The sequence below is a fragment of the Tasmannia lanceolata genome, unplaced genomic scaffold (assembly GCF_043159265.1).
Source record: "Tasmannia lanceolata isolate RefF3 unplaced genomic scaffold, GAP_Taslan_0.1 ptg000003l, whole genome shotgun sequence".
Taxonomy (NCBI): Eukaryota; Viridiplantae; Streptophyta; class Magnoliopsida; order Canellales; family Winteraceae; genus Tasmannia; species Tasmannia lanceolata.
Genome location: NW_027518680.1, coordinates 8,951,606 through 8,974,745, shown reverse-complemented (window position 1 = coordinate 8,974,745; position 23,140 = coordinate 8,951,606). Strand labels below are relative to the sequence as shown.

The 23,140-nt window shown below is 40.0% G+C and overlaps 1 protein-coding gene across 1 annotated transcript; it reads right to left on the bottom strand.

The window, feature by feature from the left end:
- Nucleotides 1-4,024: 4,024 nt before the first annotated feature.
- On the bottom strand, nt 4,025-8,601 carry FAD2 (fatty acid desaturase 2). The gene is made up of 2 exons (XM_077359460.1): nt 8,497-8,601; nt 4,025-5,333 (listed from the first exon to the last, which is right to left on the bottom strand). The coding sequence occupies exon 2, from the start codon at nt 5,294-5,296 to the stop codon at nt 4,157-4,159; it is 1,140 nt and encodes a 379-aa protein (XP_077215575.1). The 5' UTR covers nt 5,297-5,333; nt 8,497-8,601; the 3' UTR covers nt 4,025-4,156.
- Nucleotides 8,602-23,140: the final 14,539 nt, after the last annotated feature.

Sequence of the window (23,140 nt, the reverse complement as noted above, 5' to 3'; positions counted from 1 at the left end):
TTATAACGCCTGTTGGTGCGACTGCTGCGAGGGCACTCAAGAGTCAAGTCAGTACTTCAAGGAATTTTGCTATCTTCTGAAGAGTAAGAAATATATCTCCTTCGTCTACAAGTATATTAGTTTATAACATTTTTATATATTGAAATTGCATCAAGTTGATTAGGGACACCCATCATCAGTGTATCAATGACTAAAGAGGGGGTGATTTTGGAGTGGGGCGGGGCGGGGATTTTGTCCCCGAAGGATGCGGGGAGGGGAAGGGGATTAGATATTCCCCGCGGGGAGGGGAAGGGGATTCCCCCACCATCCCCGCAGAGGGGAGGGGAAGGGGAGGGGGGAAATTCCCCGCAAAGGGGAAGGGGTAGGGGACCCTAACATCCGGCCCCGACCCGCCCCGTTGCCAGCCCTATTTGCAAATTGTCAAACTAGAGTCGCTTTGCAAATAAAGCAAAGTAGATGATTTCTTTTGTAAGAACCCCAAAATTTTAAGGCACTACATTAGAATATTTTCCGTAGTTTTTTTTAAATTTTGTGGAAGTTTTAAACCCACATCAAATCATTCCTTATTTTGCATAAGAGACAGACTGAGAATGATAGAAAGTGATTAGCTTTGAGTTCCCGAGTCTTTGAGTTTTCTCGATTTGGCCTACTTTGATGTGGACTGGAGCTAAAGAATTATGTGGTATCCAAAGACGTGTGAACCCACCTCCTGAATTTCAATACAATATGTGAATGAAGGAGACAACTCATGAAATAAAAGTACCCATCAAAGGTAGTCATAGTTAGGCACTACAATAAAATCCTTGATCGCAACTTATCAAGGTGGACAGAACACACCAGTAAGATGTACATAGAGGCAAACCTATTGAAATTCAGGCGCACTTACCCATAAACATCGACATCAATTTGTCATGTCTTGTCAATGGGTCCTCCTCTTTCAATCTCTTGCATGCTCAACAGTTCCTGCTCGTGAAAAACATTTATTTAATTTCACTCCTTTTTACTTGTGTCATTCGACTCATTCCTACTCCATGAATTCTTAGGATCTTCTTTTGTTTAAACAATGTTGCAAGAGCACCTAACCCCAAAAGACAAACTCGAAAAGAGACCACTGAAAAAATATGAAAAATGCTTACCCATAAAAACATCCACATCGATTTCTCATGCCTTGTTATTGGGCTCTCCTCTTTCAATCTCTTGCGTGCTCAACACTTCCTTCTCACTAAAAATACTTGTCTAATTACACTCCTTTCACTTGTGTCATTCCTACTTATGAATTTTTAAGATCTTCATTCGCCTACCATACCCCCAAAAGACATACTTAAAAAGAAGGGCAGTGATAAATCGACCCCCCAAAATGATAATCGACTCCCCATGCGTCTATCTCTCTCCTCTTTCTCTCTCTCTAACCCAGAAGAGAGAGAAGGAGTCGATTTATCACTCCCCAAGAAGAAACCTCTGAAAAACATGAAATACATGTGGTTATTTTGGCACTTTCCTTTCAATCACTTTCTCGGACCATGTGTGTCACATAGGTTTAATAGCCATGGGTGGACAGGAATGGAACAAGCTAACCGCAAAGAAAGGATTGTATACAACCGAATTGGACCATTATCTGGTGTAATTTTATTTTTGTAAACGTTCTCTCTTTCGAATCTTCCCTCGGGTAACTATAACCACTCACCTAAATATGTATATTTACTGGCGGTAATGCCTGTTGCTAGTAGGGCCTACCACATGAAAGTCTACACCATTCAAATCCCATAAGGGAGGGCCCAATTCTGGTGCCCCAAACTTCCGCATCTTAAATGAGTTGTTAAAATTAGACAGTCGGTGGGAAGAGAGGACCACAAGAAAAATGTCAGCTAATAGGAGGGCTGGATGACTGAATTTTGCCCGCTCCAAAGTAATTTTTCATTGTATTAGCAACTGACCTCCGATGATGGTAGTATGCAATCAGAACCGAAGTCTATTGATGCCCCCCAAACAAAAAAAGAAAATCCGTCATATGTCAGCGTGGCATATAACCAAGGTCTGTGAGGAACGAAACCGAAACGTTCCCAAACCGAAATTGCCGAAATTTCAGAAATTTCAACCAAATTTTTGATAAAATATTAGTTTTTTTAATTTCTTTACAGAATTTCAGCCAACAGAAATTTTGGCCCAAAAAAACAACATTTCGAGCACCTTTACCGAATTTCGGCTAAAATTTCGGTTTCGGTGAAGACCGAAATTACCTCCGAAACGGAAACTTAAAACTTCGCATATAACCATATTGACTCGGTCTAAACAAGTTGTCACTTGGTGATTCGGTCTTTTGTGACCGGTTAGGCCCAAATTGGGTGTAAACAGTATTTGAACCCATCTTTATTTTCAAAACAGATCTCCCTTTTGAAATTATTTTCCTTAAAATTAAGAAAAATGGTGGGAGAGCGCTTGATGAATACTCATTCTCCTGGCATGTGGCCATGTCTCCAAATTCTTTTAATGAGCAATGTGACCTATAACTTATTTGTCTCATTGTAGCTATTAATTGTACGACTTCATAGTTCATAGTATTGCTTTAAAATTAGTAAATACTGAAGAACCTCATTTAGGGATTTGCTAGGGATCACAGCCTCACAGGAGGTATTTTGCGGCAGGGCTGTTGCATACCTCAGGCCAGTTAAATGCATAAGACAAAATCTGCTTAAAAGTGAGCCTCTGTGGCTGCTCTTATGTGCAAAAGCCCAGCCGTGAAATGCTTATGGTCCCTAGCAAATCCCCCATCATTTATCTTGTGGATCTTGATGTGGAGGCTCCTTCACGTCCCATTTTTGTTGCATAGGCCATTCGCCACCAAGAACCAATTGCTTTTTGTGGGACAAAGGTTAGAGCACTTCGTTTTGATCCACGGCTAAATCAAATAAAAAATTTATGCAATGTCCCCTCTTCCAATGCCATTATGCTCAACAGGTTTGGACGTTTGCATTAAGTCTGGAAGTTCGGCTGAGATTTGAGGCTCTACAAAAGATCTAGGGCCGGAAATAGATCACCGCATATTTTATTTTCCCCTTTCAATTGAGGTCAACCTTGTAAGATCCCACATAGGGGTGCAAGTTTGGCCCTGCAGCCCTGACCCCGAATAGGGCTGAGCAGGATTTTCCAACCCTGAGGGCGGGTCAGGGTTCATTTTTTAGGCCCTGACTCATGATCGGCTCAGGTCAGCTCGACCCGGCCCAACCCGACCCTAAGTTTTCTATTACAGAATTGAACCACATGTGCATATTTCTTTTGCTAATGTTTTCTATTATCTTGGATTGATGTTACTTTAGATTATTATTATTATTATTAATTGTCTCTGCCCGTCATGTTGTTGAAGTCATAGTCTTATTTTGTTCCCCTTCTCTGTTTATTGATCATTTTGTTCTATATGATACGTGATTGCTTTATTTTTGGCACTCTTAACAGGTATTTGCACTAGGGTCAATCAGGGCCAGCCAGGCCCGGCCTGGCCCAATTAGGGTGGGCCAGGGCCGTGCTGAACCCTGTAGGGTGGGCTATGGGTTGAGGTTTTTCAGCCCTGACTAAGGGTTAGGTGGGTCAGGGTTGAGGTTTTTCAGCCCTGACTAGAGTCGAGATAATGGCATCCAAGGTCGGGCTAGGGTTTTGAAAAAACCCGACCCTGATGCAACCATAATCCCACATCGGAAAGAAAGAGAAAGTTTCTGGGCTGTATATGTGAACTCTCCTCCGAGCGTACACGACTTCTAAGCATCCTTGTGGGGTGGGGCTAGTAAACAAAACTGGGGCCGGTTAAGACCCAAGACAATATTTACGCAATGGGATCGAGGCATGACAAAATGACAGCATATATATGTGAACTCTCCTTCTCCTGGTGTAGACGCCAAGCATGTCGGCACCTCTTACCCCACTAATACCGTTCATAATCTATGCACCTTAACAAGTGCCCATCTGTTTGTATTTCAAATACACAAGACCCTAAACAACAACAATCCAGACGAAGAAGCAGAAATACTAAAAATGAAACAAGCGAACAAAATCTTCTTCTCTTTTTTTCTTTTGCTTGGATTAATATCCCAATTAAACATACAGTCAAGCTAAAGCACTAACACCATAGACTCTCCCCTCTATTAAACTTCGTGGGAGTTTTAACTTAAAACTTATTCCCATACCAGAACACTCCCTTATCATTAGTCCCTTCGTCAGGCTCCACGTAGATGCACTCCTTGGCCTCCCTAAACATGGCCTTGAATACAGGCGTGCCATCAAACTGGTAATACTCCCCAAGTATGGGCTTGATTGCTTTCGTAGCTTCCATTGCGTGGTAATGTGGCATGGTGGAGAACAAATGGTGAGCCACATGGGTGTCAGTAATGTTATGGAACACCTTATTCAGAATACCATAATCCCGATCCACAGTGGCGAGTGCGCCCCTGAGCCAGTCCCACTCGGACGGGTCGTAATGCGGAAGCGACGGGTGGGTATGCTGCAGGTAAGTGATCAGCACTAAAAACCCATTCACAATCAGTAATGGCATGCCGTAAACGCATACGACCCAGCTGAGTCCGCGACTCGCTACGAGTCGGAAGAGGACACCCAACACAGAGAGAACGCCGAGGTCAGAGATGAAGATCTGGAGCCGCTCCCGGTCAGAGTAGATGGGGCCATAAGGGTCATAATGACAGGCGAATCGGTCGTATTTGCGGCCTGAGACATTGAAGGCCAGGTAGAGAGGCCAGCCAAGGGTGAGGGAGATGAAAAGTGTGAGGAAACGGCCGGGAGGGTTGTTGAGGTATTTGGAGAACCAGGGGATTTCAGACTTGGGTTTTGGGACAAACACCTCATCACGCTCGAGGCTTCCGGTGTTGGAGTGGTGACGACGGTGGCTGTATTTCCAGGAGAAATACGGGACGAGGAGGAAGGAATGGAGGATAAGGCCTACGGTGTCGTCGAGCCAGGTGTAGTCAGAGAAGGCGTGGTGACCGCACTCGTGGGCGATGACCCAGACTCCGGTTAGGACGCAACCTTGAATGGCCCAGTAAAGGGGCCACGCGAGGAACGAGAGGGGGCGAGGGAGGAGGAAAAAGTAGGTGGTGGCTAGGTAGTAGAGAATGGAGGTGATGGTGAGGTCAGAGACTACGTAGGAGAAGGAACGGAGGATGCTGCGTTGGAAGCAGTGGGGAGGGATTGATTTTTTCAATTGGCTGAGGGTGAATGGGGGTTTCGCGTAGGGTACCCGGCTGACGACGTCTTCCTTCTTGTGGGGTACTGACATTCGGCCTCCGGCACCCATCGTCTCTTCGCTTTAGCTCTGCTTCTGATTCCGGGACCTGAAAAAGGGGGTAAAATATATGTTGTTGGGGCAGAATTTTTATTTATTTTTATAACTGTATAAAATGAGCTGTACAAGAATAAAGGCCTTATTGTTGCAAGCCCTTACACCATATAAAATCTCTTAAATGTAAATATCTTTATGACTAATCTAAGTATAAATTTCTCAATAAGAGGAATTCTAGACTGAAGTGCATGATGGTGATGTGCAGCCAATGGGGGAGCCCTTTCACCTCTTTTTTGCAAGGGCTCCCTTCAGTTTAGACTTCTTCTAACTATTAAATACCGTAAAAATATAAATTTCTTTCTGTAGAAACCATGAGGCCCATAACAAGCAACTAATTGAAGGGAATTTATAATGACTCTAACATCACATGGCAATGCAACGAGGTCTTAGAAAATAATAAAGTAACATAAATACTGTCGACTTGACCACATCTCGTGCCCCCCTATATTGGTTTTTCCTTTGTTTAGAGGATACCACCGTCATCCATCGCTTTACTAAACACATTTCATATATTGAGTATTGAATAGTTTTGCTGGAATCCTACCAACCTTTACTAGGTAATGAAAAAAAAGTGCCAATACAAAGAGCAGGATATCATTTCCCTATCCCCTCCTCGACCTCTATTTATTAGGAAAATATAAATAGAGGGGTGTGGAAATATCACTTCCCCCGAGGGGGGAATTTAACTAATAGAAAAAGCTATATGACTGTTAATTTGTTAATGTAAGGAGTCACAACTTAATTAAGAGGCCCTCTTTTTGTCTAGCAAGTAGTGGGGGGGCATATATTGTGATATGTTATCATAGAAGGACTCTCTGGACCACACCTTCACCGAGAACCCACCACATAAAGCTATTCACCAAGAACCCACCACATAAAGCTAATAAGAAATTTAAAAAGGTCAGGGCTAGTAAATCAAGAACCACATATGCGGCTCAGTGTAAGGAGGGTTTTGATTGGACTGGTCCAGTGGCCAAAAAATAATAAAGGAGTAACAGAGCGGTTTCACAGGAGAATTAATACGAATAATGCCCCAGTGATAAAAGAGACACCTGTTTTCTTCAGCAAAATTCGTATCTGGGTACTTGATATTTCTTTAACTCGAAGATAAATCGACTCCCAAATGTGATAAATCGACTCCCCATGTCTCTTTCTCTCTCCTCTGGGTTAGAGAGAGAAAGGGGAGAGAGAGATAGACACAGGGGGGAGTCGATTTATCACTGCCCTAAAAGAAAACCTTATTCGGCTTTTTTTTGGGCCCACATGCAACATTGATGAGAACCAACGTAAGAAGGTCTAAAATTAAAAGAGGGGTTGAATCTGACTAATTCGTAATTTTGAAATAGCTTAATGAGAGCCAATGAAAATTTGTTTAAATTAAGGAAATATTCAATCTATCAAAATTTTAATCAAAGAGGTGTGTAAATATCACAGCCCATCATTTTCGAATTTCGATCCACCATAGGTAGGAGAAGGTCATTCAAGAACAGAGTCTTCTTCAAAAAATGTTAGGCCAAAACCCTAAAAAATAATAAAAGATCTTTCGAAATGGGACAAGACAGAGTCAAATAAAGTAGGGGATTTGCTTTTCCGCAGACATTTTTAAAAAGACCAAAACGTCCATGGTGTTTGTGGTCTTTTACAGCCCTATAAAGTAGGCCAAGATCATGTAGCAAATCACGCAATGGAAAACTATAAAATAATAAAATTACAAAAGAGGACCTCAGAAAGACGCTCAAAAGTTTTCTTTTTTAGAAAAGAAGACATACCCAAACAGCCAAACTTGTTATTTTTTAGAAAAAAATGGTTAGGTATTCAAGTAAAACTGCAATGTTTTCGGAATTGACCCAAATAGCACTAAGAATTAACGTTTTGCAAAACACTAGTTCCCCGAATGGCCCGAAAAAAACGCTACAAGCTAACAATTTGAAGAACTTAACAAGGTGAGGACGACCTTTTCAGGTGGATTTTGGTAAATATGTTAATGAACAAGGGGTGATTTGCTAAATAATATTATAAAAACGTTTAAAATAGGGCAATGATAAATTCGCCCCTTCTATTACCGTATTCACCCCCTCTTTTTCAAAATGGACTGTATACCCCACACCATAGGACGATCCAAACCGTCCATTTGATGGGCCACAATGTAAATAGGTTGTGACCCAAAAATAATTTCCATAGGATGATCCTAGCCCTCTGATCTATAGAGAACTCCATATAATCAAACCTCCATAGATCGTGTGGCTAGGATCATCCTATGGAAATGATTTTTCGGGCACAACCTTATTTGCATTGGGGCCCATCAAATGGACGGTTTAGATCATCCTACGGTGTGGGCTGTGGCCAGGTTGCGTTTGTTACTCTAAGATTCCTTTTTTAGTTTTTTCCAAAGAAATGAAAACCTCAATCCATATAAATAATAATAACAAAAACAGTAATAATAAAAGAAAAAGAGAGAAATTAGAAGAAAAAACATTAATTTAAGGCTTCTAGTGAATAGAATAACAGGTATTGTTCAAAGAATCATTAATGCATGAAGAGAAAATAGAGATCTAAAAAAATTTAAAAAAAAAATAAACAAATAATATTAATTTAAAAGAAATTCCATCAAAAGTCTGCAATGAGATTGACAATCAAAGAAAAAACTCGAAACGAGTGATAAAAAGCACGAGAAATTCAAAAGAAAACCCTAGATTGGACATGCAAGGCAAGAAACGGAACAAATCCACAGAAATCAAACTCAAAAATATCTCATGACGCTATTTTCTGAATGTAAACCATCCAACCACATAAACTCTCCACAAAACCCTAATCCAACCATCACAAACCCTATATAATCCATCACATTTACAAATCCTCTGAAATCACAACCACACGATGAGAAAAATCAAATCCGATCTCAACGTGCAAAAGAAAAGAAAAAAAAAACGCAATTATCCGGAAATCGAAAAAATCCAAAACGAAACAAGAAAAATAAACCTAAAAAGCCATTAAAATCCGTAGATCTCTGCAAATAACCTTATATGAAGAGACAAAACACCGATGCGATCTCAATAAGGAAGAAAAATAGTGTAAAAATAAAAAAAAATAGTGCAAAAATAAGAAAAATCTGTGTATTGATATGAAGAATAGAGGAAGAAGGAGAAAAATCGTACCTGAAACGCGAAAAGAAGCCCCGATTTTTCGGTTCCGTTCCTTCCCCTGCTGTTGTATTGGTTTCGCCTCTCCTCCCTATTTAAGCTTTTTTCTTTCCCTCCAGATGCCCTTTTGATGCCCTAATGTGGGCCCCATTTTATATCAACATGTCGCACGAACTTCGTAATCTCTGTTTGTGGGACACGTGTTTCTATATGATTGGATTATCCTGACATTTTGCGGGACTACCGATGCCACTCATTTAACAGGCTTTGAAACACGTAACGTGATCATGACCGTCCGTTGATTAATGGATCCAATGGTCTCTTCGTTTTTTTGGTAAAAATATCTCGGGCGAGGATGTATATAGGGAATGACAAAAACACCCCCTGTCATTATTGTTAAAGACAAAACTTCGTGCCATGGTTTTAGTTATGGGTGATGATAAATTCGCATCCCCTGAAGGATAATTCGCACCACTGCGATGCTTTTTCACAGAGGGGTGCGAATTATCCTACACAGGGTGCGAATTTATCATCTCTCTTTAAAATTCGTCGGAAACTACCACGTGGATGAAACTGTCCTTGCAGTTGTATACACGTTTTAGCAGCCACATGACCCTTGATTTATAATGTGTGGCATACCAGCCGTCGCGGGGCCCACCATGATCGAGGAAAACCATTTCCACGGAAAACTTAATCCTGAGAGAAATTGATTCGATTTTGAGAGATTATATAAGGTGAGTGAGCGTAAAGTCCACAATTTTTCAAAAAGTAGGGTGGGATACCTGCATAGGATGATCCCAACCGTTCAGTTGCTGGGCCACAATGCAAATAGGCTAGACCCTATTAATTAGTAACTAGGTCAAAATATCGGTTGGCGGTTTAAATGTCAAAAAATATCGGTTCGCGGTTAAATGTCAAAAATGCCGGTTGTTAAGTGCCTAGATGGGTCCCGCTATCGGTACAATAAATTAAGGGAAATGATTCCTGCACAACTATGTTTTGATACGAGACGGTCTTTTAGCATTTAATTGTGAGTAAGTGCTTTTGGGACCGTAAAAACCTCTTTTACAGCTCTTTAAGGGAAATGATATTTACGCCCCTTTTATCATCACCAAGGACACTCATTTGCCAGTGTACTTTGCAATCAAAGCCTCTGGAATTTTCTGACATAAACTACATGAGCCCCCTTTTTGCCATTGATACACTGACGCTGGGTGTCCCTGGTGATGAAAAGGGGCGTAAATATCACTTCCCCTCTTTAAATGTAAAAGACAAGAAACATGAGCTCTGGTGTCAAAACATGGATGTGTTGAAATTATTTCCCTAAATTAATTTAGATTTTTGTATATTGAGGAGTTTTTTCTAGTTGTTTATTATGGATTGGAGTCTTAGAAATAAGGGCTTCCGTGTCTATAGATGGGCTTGGGTAGGAGTTTTAGAGGAAGTGGTCAAGTGGCTCCCAATTGGGTTTTTCATTTGGTATCAATGACATGTAAGTAGCCTTTCTCAAATTAATATCAAAATTTATGCTCAAAATTGTGTCTCTGCACATTAAGGAGTCAAGAGGCTAGATCTTCCCTTTTTAGAAAATCAATCACATTGCGAACTGATTTGGCTTTGCAGTAATTGGTATGAAAGCAGCACGATACAATCTTTGGGAGAAGCAAATCGGAGGAACACTCAATCATTGGGATGGGGCAATGAGAAAAATTAAAATGCATCTAGCTTCTATGAATGCCAAGTTCAAAAAGATGGTAATCTCGCTTGGCATGAAGATTGAAGAACCTCCACGTCTAAAGAAGCTAAATGAAGAGTTCGAGGAGAACACTATCGAGAAGAAGACTTAAATGAATAGCAGAAAAAGAGAGAAAAAAGGCAAATAGAAGAAAAGAAAAATATACAAAAGAAAGGTACCGATGATTATTAGCATTGTCAATTCCACAAGGTCATTGCCAGAAAATCAGTCATTCCTCGCAATTTCTCCAACATCGTCGAGAAGATCCTCACCATAACCATCCGTGTGCCAAAATTTTAATCATTCAAGAAAAGAACAATGAAGGAGCCTTGAGGGATGACACGATGAGCTCAATTTGAAAATGGAGCTGCCTCAATCTTTGATGACGACACGCAAAATGTTGACTAATTGCAAGACAAAGAGAAGAACAAACGGAGGTAGCTAGAGAGGAGAAAAAAGTCAAAAAGCTTGGAAAGTCTTGCACAAAAAGATCTCCACCAGGTAGAGTCAAGAGGATTTTGGGATCACTTCATCGGCATATGAATTGGGGTGTCCATTATGGCATTGAGAAATATCATAAGCAAGAAAAGGGCTCATGAAATTCTTTAACAACTGACAAGAGCCTAATCTCAACACTCCCCTCAATTGTGTGTTGGATATATGTTCAATATAAGCCCATAGATAATGGACCTAAGTGTAGTGGGCCTTATGGGCTTAAGCCCATTAACTTAACCGACTCAATCACCGACTCAAACCCTTCAATATTTACCAACGCAAATAGGGGCTGGGAGCAGCGATCTCGGCATTCCACTTTGATGCCTTGTACGAAATGCTTCAAGCATTCTACTCTCTTTTTCTCTCTACAAAGTCAACATTCTTGAAGCAGCTGAACCTAATTCTTGTTTGATTGAAAAAGGGCATTTGGGGTTTCTTCTCTGCAAATGTTCTTCCAAATACGGACGAATTGGGGGTTTCTTCTCTGCAAATGTTCTTCCAACTACGGACGAATTGAGGGTTTCTTCTCTGCAATTTCAGACATAATTGCTGAAATATCTTGGCTTTGAAAAGCCTCAAAATTTGTATTTGGAAGTGGGTTTCCTCTCCCGAGGATTGTTAGGAACTCTCGTTGAAACCCTTGTTTTTTTGCCGTGGGTTTGTTTCACTTCAAACTCGTTTTGGCGTGTTCTATTCTACCCAAATTGGTGAAGCTGGGCGGACCGTTGGGGGTTTTGTCAAATTTCATCCGTGGCTTTGGGTTGAAATTCTTGTTGAAACCCTTTTTTAAAAGGAAAGTTGGTTCTTGTAACTCGGCCTAGAATCTGTTTCTTGCGCAGATTCCACTCTCGGATTGGGTTCTTGCGATTCGCCAATCAGGTGCACTCTTTCCAATTTATTTTCGTAAATATTAAAATGGAAAAGACTGCTATTCCCATTGAGATGATCAAACTTCAATCATTTGGAGGATCTGAGTTCAGTTCCTGGAAGCGAAAGACTCAGTTCGGTTTGAAATATGTCAATGTTTTCTATACTGTTCTGAGTACCTTTGCTGATACGGAAGAAGATGTTGATGAATCTCAATGGAAAAGGGATGAAGATTTCTGCAAAGACTTCTTATTGAATTGTTTATCAGATCGTCTTGCAGAAACCTACAGCAATTATGGCACTGCTAAAGAAATCTGGGATCATTTAGATACTCAATTCAAGAAAGAGAAGGAATTGTCCAAGACTCACCTTGTGGACAAATTCATGGATTTCAAGTTCCAAGAGAACCTGGAAATCACTCCTCAAGTATCTGATTTAGAAATTTTGAGATCTAAATTGGCCAATGAGAACATTCCTTTACCTGATCCTTTTCTGGTGGGTGCAATTATATACAAATTACCATCTGCATGGCACTCTTTCAAAACAGAAATGTACAGAAAGAAAGTGCAAGTGGGACTGGATGATCTCAAACGATTCATTCGAATCGAAGATGACAATAAAGCTAGGAATAACTTGAAAATTGTTAGACAGCAACAGTCAGCTGCTAACACTGTGATATATCCCAAGAAATTTCCTAAGTCATCCAAGTCAACCAAAAGTGATACCCCTAAGTTGGAGGCCAAAAAGCCTATCTTTAAGAAGAAGAAGGGCAAGTGCCACAACTGTGGGAAGTGGGGTCACTTTGCTGCAGATTGTAGGCAACCTAAAAAGGTTAAATCTGACACACCACAGAAGCAAGCTACTATGATGATAGATAAGGCTGAGCCTAAAAGTTTTGTTGCCATGTTGGACAAAGGGAAGGCCAGTACTTCTTCTGAGTGGTGGTTAGATACAGGTGCCACTTGTCATGTTTGCAACTCAAAGAAACTTCTCACTGATATTACCCAAGTAAAGGAGACTGTTACAGTGGCTAGTGGAGCAGATGTAGAGGTCACTCACACTGGTACTGCGAACCTGGCCCTTTCTTCAGGTAAAATACTAACTTTAAAAGTTGTTACAGTAGTTCCTACTATTCAAAAGAATTTGATTTCCATTGGTTTGCTTGACAATGCTGGCATGTGTACATCCTTCTTAGGTGGTAGAGTAACTTTAATAGTTAACTCTTATTATTTTGGATGTGCTTTCTTGATAGATGGTATGTATAGATTGAGTTTAGCAAATGAGATTGTTAGTCAAGTGAGTTCACCTTTGATTGCTCCTAAGTTGCTACATAATAGACTGGGACATGTGAACTATAAGAAAATGGTCCAACTTGCTTAAACTTATGGTATACCTTTAGATATGTCAAATGATTTTGACAAGTGTGAGATTTGTGCTCAGACTAAGATCACTAGAAAACCTTTTCGTCAGGTTTCTAGGAGCACACAACTTCTTGAATTGATACATTTTGACCTATGTGACTTTAAAAGTTTTACTACTAGAGGTGGTCGGAAGTATTTGATCACATTTATAGACGATATGTCAAGATATTGTCATATTTATTTGTTAAAATCAAAGGATGAAGCTTTTGCTAAGTTTAAAGTTTTCAAGAATCGAGTTGAAGTGCAACTAAACCTGAAAATTAAAAGAGTTAGGAGTGATAGAGGAGGAGAATACAATTCGACAGAGTTCAAGGAATTCTGTGCCTCTCAGGGCATAATACTTGAAACTACTGCTCCTTACTCGCCTCAATCTAATGGTGTAGCTGAGCGTAAGAACAAGACGTTAACAGAAATGTTAAACTCCATGTTATTGACAGCCGGCATGCCTAATTGCTATTGGGGAGAAGCAGCTTTGACTGCAAATCACATCCTGAATAGATTGCCACACTCAAATTGTTCCTCCACTCCTTTTGAGTTATGGCATGGACATCCTTGTAGATATGATACTCTTAAGACTTGGGGCTGTATTGCTTATGTAAGGATACCAGATCCTAGGAGACCTAAAGTGGGACCTAAAACAAACACTTGTGTTTATCTAGGAGGTGCAGAAGATAGTACTGCTGATCGGTTTTTGGATCTATCAACCAGTATGGTTATAGAATCTCGAGATGCAGTTTTCTTTGAGAATAAATTTCTCAGAGATCAGGGTTTGACCATACCAGGCAATATAGAGGTAGTTACAGAATTGCCGGTTGAGTCTGAACCAGTTACTTCTGACACTTGTCCCAAACTGATATCCGAGTCAGTTCCTGTAAGAGTTTCTACAAGAGATAGAGTACCAAAAAATTTTGGTAAGGACTTTGTGACCTACCATTTAGAGAATGATCCATCATCCTATAAGGAAGCGATGAGATCTAGGGACTCTTTGTTGTGGGCAGAAGCCATTGATGATGAAATGAGCTCTCTGTTACAAAATCTAACTTGGCAGCTAGTCGATTTGCCAAAAGTGGCCACGACTGTGGGCTGTAGATGGATATTGAAGAAGAAACTTAATCCTGACGGATCTATAGCTCGATATAAAGCACGTTTAGTAGCTAATGGCTATACGCAAGTGAGTGGGATAGACTACTTTGATATCTACTCACCGGTCTGTCATTTGGCTACAATAAGAATTCTTCTTGCTTTGGCATCTATTGAGCATTTTGTTGTGCATCAAATGGATGTAAAGACAGCTTTTCTCAATGGAGAACTGTCAGAGGAAATCTACATGAATCAACCTGAAGGGTTTGTCATGAAAGGTTTTGAGAATAAAGTTTGTAAATTAAACAAATCTTTATATGGTCTTAAACAAGCACTCAAATTGTGGCATCAAAAATTTGACAAAGTAGTAAAGAGCCTTGGGTTTCTGTCAAGTTACTCAGATAAATGCCTTTATTATCGTTCTGTGTCGAATAAGGTCGCAATTATTTGCTTGTATGTAGATGACATGTTGATTCTTGGTTCCGATCTCTCTGTAGTGAGTGACGTGAAACTAACCTTGGGTAAAGAATTCGACATGAAAGACCTGGGTGTTGTTGACACCATTCTTGGTATGAAAGTAAGTTTTGAAAGGCAAGGAATTTCCCTTAGCCAAGCCCATTATATTGAAAAACTACTTTCTATATGGAGATGCTGTGAGTGCAAACCGATTGAGACACCATTTGATTATACCAAGAAGCTGATCTCTAATGAAGGAGACAGTGTGAATCAGTTAGATTATTCTAGACTGATTGGTAGTCTCATGTATGCTATGAGTTGCACTAGGCCAGACATAACCTTTACAGTTGGCATGCTGAGTCGTTTTACTAATAATCCTGGCCGTGAGCATTGGGATGCCCTTATGAGGCTGATGAGATACCTTAAGGATACTCAAAACTATGCTCTTTGTTATGGTGGCCATCCTCCTGTTTTGGAAGGATATTCTGATGCATCATGGGGCTCAGAATTAAGACACAGTAAGTCTACCAGTGGTTATGTATTTACCCTGGGTGGAGCTGCTGTTGCGTGGAAGTCAAAGAGACAGACTTGCATTGCATTGTCGTCTATGGAATCAGAACTTTATGCTCTAGCTTCAGTTGCAGATGAAGCAGAGTGGATAAAGAATCTGATTATGGACATTCCACTTACTAGGTTAAGGATTCATTCCTTATGTGTCTTCTGTGATAATCAAGCTACAATTACGATTGTGAAGAACTCACTCTTTAATGGTAAGAGGAGACATCTTAGGCTGAAACATGCCATTGTAGACACCCCATTTTGACCGGACCCAAGTTCGCTATGCTTGGGAGAAACCCCATCCGATCATTTCCGCCATGTTTCGCATTTTTCCGTGAGAGGTTGAGAGAGATTATTCATAAGAATCCAAGCGAGGGAGAATTTGGACCCGTTTGGTGGGCCCGCATTGAACATTTGTTTAAAATTCGAATCAACCGAGGGCCCACATTGTGGGGCCCACGTTGTGGGGCCCGCGTTGTGGGGCCCACATTGTGGGGCCTCAGTAGGGCCTCTTGTGAGGCCTCTTATGAAGAACAATAATGATGGATTCTCCACTAAAGAAACATGATGGGCCCTCCACTAAGAACAATAATGATGGATTCTCCACTAAGAAACATGATGGGCCCTCCACTAAGAAGAATGATGATGGATTCTCCACTAAGAAACATGATGGGCCCTCCACTAAGAAGAATGATGATGGATTCTCCACTAAGAAACATGATGGGCCCTCCACTAAGAAGAATGATGATGGATTCTCCACTAAGAAACATGATGGGCCCTCCACTAAGAAGAATGATGATGGATTCTCCACTAAGAGGGACAACATGATGAGCTCTCCACCAACACATCTCTCTCTCTCTCTTTCTCTCCCTATATATATCTTCCTTCCCATCCATAAAAAAGAGGAGAAAAGGAGAGATTTATCTTCCATTATCTTTTTCTCTTCCATTATCTCTTCCAATCACTCCCTCCAATCCCTTTCCCTATATTCTTCTTCCATTATCTCTCCCAATCACCTCCCAATCCTTCCCTCTAAGAGAAAGTGAAAGACGGCGGAACGGATCGGCGGCAACATTTTTTTTTTGGGGGTTTTCTTTGCTAATTGAAAGGGTAAGACAAAGCGTATATCCGAGGATTACTTACCCTAGAGACAAGGAGAGCTAGCAAGGTTGGTATTCCAAAACCCTCTTTCATATATCTTAAACTAGAAGCATGCTAGGATTGAATTTGTGATTTATTTTTATTTTTTCTTATTGTTATTCAAAATATGTTTTTTTCAATCTCTGAATGTTTTGAACATTAAGAAGTGTAGAAATCTGGAATTTCGAAGAATTTTGACTTCGTTTTGACCGTAATTTGACCTTTTGAACTTTACCCTCAAAGGGGTAAAATTCTAAAGATTGAATTTAAGAAGATGTCAACATAGATCCAAAATCAATGAAAATTTAAACATAACATAATTGTAAGATTTTGAATTAGTACGAATTTCTTTATGAATTCTTGATTTGATTTAAAGGGTTTAAAAATTCATTTAACTCTAGGGGTATTTTTGGAAAAAACCAATTTTCAAAAACTCTATAATGTTTTCAAAAGTGAAATTTGGATGAGATGTAAATTAAATCTAATCTAATCTCCCGTGAATTTTTCAAGATTTTTGGTTGCTGTTGGATATTTGTTTATGATTTTTTACGTAAAATCATGCATGCTGTATTAAATCTGATAAAAATAGTAAATTGCAATGAAAACTTCTGAAAATATTTGTTTGATAATTACTACTGGAATTACATGTTTTTATAAAGTTTAAACTGATTTGGATTTGATTTACTATGTGTTTCTTTGTTAATTCATAATCTGGATGGATATTTGTAAAATCGTAAATTAATAGTAAATCATTTTTAAAATTTATGAAACTTTTACAGTAATCCTTTCTTATTGTAATACACATACTATAGAAATTTCATATTGTTTTGAATTAATTTGCTATACGTTACTGTGTTAATTCACAATCTGGACAGAAACTTTCAACATTGAAAAACTAATAGCAAACCACATTTAAAATCTATGAAATTTTTATTATAATCTTATATAATTAAGGAGAAGTTACTGTAAAAATTTCATCTTGTTCTGAAAAGATTTGTTATATGTTGATGTGTAAATCTACAATCTGAATTGAAACCTTTTAAAATCCTTGAGTAAATTGAATTAAAATCAAATTGTTTTAAAAATTTCCAGATCATAATATTCCATCACATATTCAATAATTAAATTATCAAAATAGAAACCTTAGGAATCACTGATTTCCTTTGTAAAATCCTGATGCTGTGATTAGTTTGTATGTTTTATTTTCTCATCACATTTACTCAAACTTAATCTAACAAAACCTGAAGGCATCATAGATTGCGCGAACTTATTGCACACACTTACATCACTTGCATCTAAACCCCTGCATCTCACATGCACACACGTCCTATTTTAGGAACCCGGAGTGTTATCTAGCATGGTTGACTGGGATTTCATCACCTGGTGCCTCTGTGCTAGAGAAGCATTCCACCCTTAGCCTAGTACCTTTATGGTACGTAAACGGATCTCTTGTTCACGTACTGATACGCCGGACACTGGTACAGTATATCGAACATGGATTCGCGCTAAGGGAACTCTTGGCCTTACCCCTAGATTAACCCACACATGCATGTAGTATACGAACACATGTGCATCACGTGTGTGAGCCTAGTTTAGGATATCCTACCCATTTGTGTCTAGATTAGGCCGTAGTCCATCTTCCAATGGCTACGATCGGTCCTAGGTACACAAACAAAGTCATGAGTCGAGATCCTTTCTCCACTCCGCTAGATTATGGTTAGGGTTGATGCCTTCAGGTAACACTGATAAAATGTGCGAAGATTAAAAAACTTTTCCTTTGGGGTTAGGATGTAAATCCCATTCATTTCCAAAGATCTCATAGGATTAGTCATTCATGATCCATCCGTTGAAAGCAATCTTATGCTATCTCATCTCATCTTGATCACAGATTTTCAATCTTATATTATCTGATTTGACTCGTGTTTTCATCTCTTTTAGAGAGTCTTTGACTCATTTATCCTTTAGTTGGTGTTAGTGGAGTCTTTGACTCGTGTTTCTTTTCCTTTAGAGAGTCTTTGACTCATATATCCTTTAGTTGGTGTTAGTAGAGTCTTTGACTCGTGTTTTCATCTCTTTTAGAGAGTCTTTGACTCATTTATCCTTTAGTTGGTGTTAGTGGAATCTTTGACTCGTATTTCTTTTCCTTTAGAGAGTCTTTGACTCATATATCCTTTAGTTGGTGTTAGTGGAGTCTTTGACTCGTATTTTCATCTCTTTTAGAGAGTCTTTGACTCATTTATCCTTTAGTTGGTGTTAGTGGAGTCTTTGACTCGTATTTCTTTTCCTTTAGAGAGTCTTTGACTCATATATCCTTTAGTTGGTGTTAGTGGAGTCTTTGACTCGTGTTTTTCATCTCTTTTAGAGAGTCTTTACTCATTAATCCTTTAGTTAATGTTAGTGGAGTCTTTGACTCGTATTTCTTTTCCTTTAGAGAGTCTTTGACTCATTTATCTTTTAGTTGGTGTCATTGGAGTCTTTGACTCGTGTTTCCGTTTTTAAAGAGTCTTTGACTCATCTGTTTTATTTGCAGTATTATTAGAGAGTCTTTGACTTCGTTATCTCATTTCAGTGTTATCAGTTGCTCTTATTAGAGAGTCTTTGACTCGTTTATCCTTTAGTCGCTTTTATTAGAGAGTCTTTGACTCATTTATTCTCCAGTTACTGTCATTAGAGAGTCTTTGACTCATTTGCTCTTATAATAGTATTATTAGAGCATAGTTGATTTGCCGTAAGTGTTTGATAGGTAGAGAGTTCGTTCCGAACTACGTTGGCTTGATCCTCTTCCACGAGGTACGTAGTGCAGCTTGGGATCCACATCCCAAGTCCAGCCAAACTTTTAAAAATAAACATTTTAAACCTTTGAAAATTACAAAAATATTCAAACCATTTTCGAAAAGATCTTCCTTTAGAGTTAGGAGTGTGTCCTAGCTGTTTAGGTTGTGTTCTAGAGTTAGGAGTTTGTCTTGATTTGTATTGATATGGTATGTCCTGTCGTGTGAGTGTCCCTAGAGTTAGGAGGCCTCGAGTCGATCGGTTAGACATTTAGTCGAACCGATGGCTAGACTAGGCATATAGTCAGCCCGTGGTTTTCATTAGGTTGCACAGCCTAGTTACACATAGGATTGTAGGAACCACCTGCATTAGCCTAAGGCTAATCAACTTGCATTAGTTAGGGCATATAGGGTGTCCTAAAATCCACAATTCACTGGAATTTTAATAATCATACAAGAAGCTTTAATAACTGGTTCGGTCTTTTAGATCGAGTCTAGGATAGAGGGCTAGATGTCTTAGGCATCATAATTTAGAATAGGGCATCGAACTACGTGGGCTCCGATTCTTCCCGAGGCCGGGATACGTAGCGCAGCTAGGATGGATGGCCATTCTGGTCCGAGTCCAGTCCTGCATTAGAGTTAGGACTTGTCTTGTCCCGTCATACATAGCATAGATTTGTGTCTCATGTTTTGATATGTTTTCTTACTTTCTTGTACTGATACTATACCTTTGGTTGTAGCTTGCATGTGCGTGTCCACCAGAAACTTAGACACCCATTAGGCATGTCACTCATAACCTAGCTTTGCTTAGGTGACACATTTTTCATTTCATTTTACGTGTTTATTTCTCCATTCTCAGGAAATGCATGCTTAGGTAGACGATTCCTGAGGATTGTTCCCATTTCACATGATTTTTACTCAAACTTCTTTGGAATTAATGAAAATGGCATAAGAGACCAAGTGCTTGCACTCGGGCGAATTGGGGGTGCTCTCAGACCTTCCCCATTCGTAACCAGGCACGAACCCATATATATTTCTGGTTATCCATTGCACAGAGGATTTGATTTTAGGGTTCCATGGCCTATCCATGGATGGCGACTCTGAGTTCTTTTTAGGTACATCTCGGTTTCGAGCCCTGGCTCCTGATCAGGATGTTTCCTGAACATGATGAAATGGGCTGAATGTCGCCACAGGGGGTTAGAATTACCAATGGCACCGATTAATTTGACGATGAATGGCCGTTTTCGAAGAGAGGGTGCAGATGTCCCTTTCTGTGGCTTTGCCGAAACTTGGTTAGATGAGAATTCAGGACAGAGGTTGCCAGGATTTGAAATTTTCTTTGATCTGCAGTTAGAAGACAAGCAGACCGATGTGCAGACAGAAGTTGAATCAGAAGCTGATTGGGCAGAACATGTAGAGCCGAGCCTTCTGAGTTCACTGTTTCTCGAAGATTCACAAACTATTGCCGTAATTGATCGGAGGGCCTCGATTCTGAACCCTACTCATTTAATCACCCCGGCAGAGGAACCATTGACCAACTGGACCTTTCAAGTCATACCTCAGGTTACTTTCCTAAACAGTCATGTCCCTCCAAAAGAGTCAGTTGTCCATAAATACACGTCAGTCTTTGGGTCTAATTCAGAGTCTGTTTATTCTAACAATTCTGTTAATGCAGGTACTGTAAATGTCGAGTCTCCTAAGGTCGATGATGATTCCTCTTCTTCCAGCGGAATCAAGTCAGATGCTACTTCTATCGTTGATTCAGAGTTAATTGACATAAATGTCAATATGTTCGTTGAGTCTGTAAAAATTTTTCAAGCGTCTATTGTAAAGCCCGATGTGGGTAATTTTTCATTTGATGTACCTGATTCAGCATTAAATGAAATAAAGCATCCTTTCTCTGAGTACAATCCAGTCTCTACTTTTATTTCTAATGTTTCTGCTTCAGAATCTGATAAACTTAATAATAACAATCAAGACTCCCCCTCTGATGAGGATACTGACGACACTCCTCCTGAAATCAAATACATGATTCAACAGGATGAGAGTCGCCGAGCAAAACCACTCGAAGAGGAAATTGAAACCGTGAATATAGGTGACGAAACCTTGATTCAGGAGATTCGAATTGGCAAAACTTTATCTCCTGAAGAACGCGAGGAATTAATCGCCTTATTTAAAGAGTTCAAGGAAGTTTTTGCTTGGTCATATGATGACATGCCAGGGTTAAGTGAAGAAATTGTTCAACATCGCTTACCCTTAATCCCTGGTGTTAAGCCAAAGAAGCAAAAGCTCCGAAAACTCAAAACTGAATGGGAGATGAAAGTTTATGAAGAAGTTAAGAAACTGTTGGAGGTAAAATTCATTCAAGTAGTTGAATACCCAGAATGGCTTGCAAACATTGTACCGGTGCCCAAAAAGGACGGAAAATTTCGAATGTGTGTCGATTTTCGAGACCTGAACAAGGCAAGTCCTAAGGATGACTTTCCTCTTCCCAATATTGATCTCCTGGTTGATAATACAGCTGGTCATGCTCTTCTATCCTTTATGGATGGGTTCTCAGGCTACAATCAGATTAAGATGGCTCCCGAGGACATGATGAAGACAGCGTTCATTACTCAATGGGGTACATACTGCTACAGGGTGATGCCGTTTGGATTGAAAAATGCGGGTGCTACGTATCAGAGGGCTGCTACAACTCTTTTACATGATATGATCCATAAAGAGGTCGAGGTATATGTTGATGACATGATTGTGAAAGGCAAGACTCGACCTGAGCACACTGTTGCCCTGAGAAGGTTCTTTGAGCGGATCAGGAAGTATCAGCTTCGCCTAAATCCGAGTAAGTGCGTCTTTGGTGTTACATCAGGAAAGCTCTTAGGGTTTATGGTCAGTGAAAGAGGGATTGAAGTAGACCCGCAAAAGATTAAGGCAATTCAAGAAATGCAGCCGCCGAAGACAGAAAGGCAGATCCGAGGTTTCCTTGGCAAAGTTCAGTATCTGAGACGGTTCATATCACATCTGACGATGACGTGTGAACCCATTTTCAAGCTTCTGAAAAAGAATTCCTCGAAGAAGTGGAATGAAGAATGTCAGGAGGCATTTGAAAAGGTTAAGCAGTGCCTATCCTTGCCCCCTGTTCTATCGCCAGTCACTCCAGGCCAGCCATTATTGTTGTACTTGTCTATCACAGATACAGCGATGGGTTGCATGCTTGCTCAGCAAGATTCAGAGTCTAAACGGGAGAAGCCCATTTACTACATCAGTAAGAAGATGCTGGAATACGAATTAAAGTACACAGTTTTGGAAAAGACGTGTCTAGCATTAGTTTGGGCTACCCAGAGGCTTAGACATTATTTGCTTTCAAGCAAGATCTTTTTGCTTTCGCGGATGGATCCGCTAAAATACTTGTTTGAGAAACCCGCCCTTACAGGACGAACCGCAAGATGGTTGTTGTTATTGTCTGAGTTTGACATCACTTATGTCACTCAGAAATCAATTAAAGGGCGTGTCGTTGCTGAACAGTTGGCTGATGCACCCATTGAAGAGAACGCTTTTCTGAAGGCAGACTTCCCTGACGAAGAGATCATGGATATTAAAGAAGAAGCTTCGAATACTAAGTGGCTTATGTATTTTGATGGAGCTGTAAACAGTCGAGGACAAGGAGTAGGAGCTGTACTTATATCCCCTCGGAAAGAATATATTCCTGTCTCTATCAAGTTGCAGTTTGAGTGCACCAACAATATGGCTGAGTATGAAGCTTGCATCGCCGGGTTAGAGGCAGCCTTAGCTTTGGAGATTCAGGATATTGATGTGTTTGGGGATTCTATTTTGATCATTTGCCAAATTAATGGGCAATGGAAAACTCGAGAAGATAAATTGATCCCTTATAACACTTATTTGGAATCTTTGGTCAGAAAGTTCAAGAACATTACGTTCACTCACTTGTCAAGGACCAGAAATCATTTTGCTGACGCTTTGGCTACTTTGGCCTCGATGTTAGACATTTCTGTATCAATGGAGGTTCAGCCGCTAGTTGTCAGACTTCAGTGGGCTCCTTCGCATGTGAATGCTATAGAGATCTCAGCCAGGTGTCCAGATGGGAAGCCTTGGTATACAGATGTCAGAAATCTTATTGC